A 1786-nucleotide genomic window follows, 5' to 3' on the forward strand; every position below is an offset into this window, starting at 1 on the left:
AAGGTGGGCCTGTGATCGGAAGATCGCCAGTTCAAGCCCCGGTACGGACATCATCAAAATCTGGGTGGGGTAGGTGAAACACCCACACCTGCCCCCACCATCATTCGCCCTACTCTGGGCCCTTGAGCAAGGCCCTTAACCCCCACCATCTCCTCCTCTGGGTGTCCTAGATAGCAGCTCTCTGCTCCACACAGAGGGCTGTGGTAGCTCGGTGGTTTGTGGTTGTGTCAGGAAGGGCATCTGCTGTAAAAATAACTGCCAAGTTTTCGTGCGACTTAGTTCGCTGTGGCGACCCCTAATGCAGGGAGCAGCCGAAAGGAAAAAAAAAAAATATATATATATATATATATATAAATATACACACACACACACACGGTGGGGAAAATAAGTATTTGATACACTGCCGATTTTACAAGTTTTACCACCTGTAAAGAATGGAGGTGTGTAATTTTATTGTGGTACACTTCAAATATGAGAATCTAAAAAAATTGCATTTTGCGATTTTTAAATAATTTGTACATAATGTTGAGAAGACAAAATCTTGAGATCAGTCATGTTGAAATTAGAGTAAACTTTGAGATTAGAGGAAATAATATTGAGATAAGAGTCTTAATGTTTAGATGAAGTCTTACAGCTCAGAATAATGTTGGAGTCTCACAATCAAGGCTTAAGTCAGAATGATGAGATTATGTTGTCAGTTCATATAGGATAAGTTGCAGTGGCCACCGCTGAAGAGGGAACAGCTGAAAAAAGAAGATGTTGAGACGCACCTCCTGCAGTAGATCAGCTTGTTCAATGGCCTTGAGAACACTCTTCTTTGATGTGTCCTGGATCTCTCCTCCCATCAGGAATTCGTCTAAAATAAAGTAGGCCTTTTCAAAGTTAAAGATTATGTCCAGCTCACACACCTGCAAAGAAACACATCAAGGCTTGGTTTAACCACAAACATTTTCATCAGATTAGGAGAAAGATGGCACATAGCTCCAACACTTACACTGCCAAAGTATTTATCCAGGAGCTCGACGAAGCGATGTATTACTTCCAGCGTAATCAGCTCATTGTCCTGCTCCTCAATAGCACAACAAAAGTATAAGCTGGCGTACCTGCCGAGGAACATACAAACAATCCTGAACACAACCACCTAATCAAAGTATCCGACAACAAATTATAACACACACTTCAATTTACTGAGGCTGCTACCACTACGATCTTAATGTGAAGTGTTCAGGTGGAAAAATATTGTTTGTCAGACAGATGTTTAACGTCACCAGCAACCAACGAGCACCAACGTTATAGAGAAACCTTTCAACAATCTAGGCCAGGGGTGCCCATGCTTTTTCAGCATGCAAGCTCCTTTTAAAATGACCAAGTCAGTGATCTACCTACTATAAGGACCCGTTTACAAAAGAACAACCTCTGGAAACGTTTATGGGTTTTTTTCAATGTTTATTGTGGGTATAAATAAAAATTGAGCAGGTTTACACACAAACGCTGTAGTTTCCATGAAAATCAGGTTTAGGGCTGTATACCGAACCAAGGTTCTTTTATGGCACCGACCGAACTGCGTTGGTCCGTGTATGGATTGAAACATGACTCTTCTTTCGGTGTCAAGTTTCAGTATTGGATGTAACGTGACACATGGTTTCAGCACGCAGGTAGGTAAAACGCAGACATATACAGGTCCTTCTCAAAAAATTTGCATATTGTGATAAAGGCCATTATTTTCCATAATGTAATGATAAAAATGAAACTTTCATATATTTCAGATTCATTGCACAACAACTGA

At 40.9% G+C, this 1786-nt stretch overlaps 1 protein-coding gene across 1 annotated transcript; it reads right to left on the reverse strand.

The window, feature by feature from the left end:
• Positions 1–726: 726 nt before the first annotated feature.
• Positions 727–1103, reverse strand: LOC119429897 (AP-1 complex subunit sigma-1A-like; the record flags this gene model as incomplete). Its single annotated transcript, XM_037697413.1, has 2 exons — positions 727–908; positions 995–1103. Coding segments are annotated over 2 exons (291 nt in total), but the record flags the coding sequence as incomplete, so codon positions are not given.
• Between the last annotated feature and the right edge of the window lie 683 nt (positions 1104–1786).

The sequence above is a fragment of the Nematolebias whitei genome, unplaced genomic scaffold (assembly GCF_014905685.2).
Source record: "Nematolebias whitei isolate Nwh7 unplaced genomic scaffold, NemWhi1 Nwh_scaf_10306, whole genome shotgun sequence".
Lineage (NCBI taxonomy): Eukaryota > Metazoa > Chordata > Actinopteri > Cyprinodontiformes > Rivulidae > Nematolebias > Nematolebias whitei.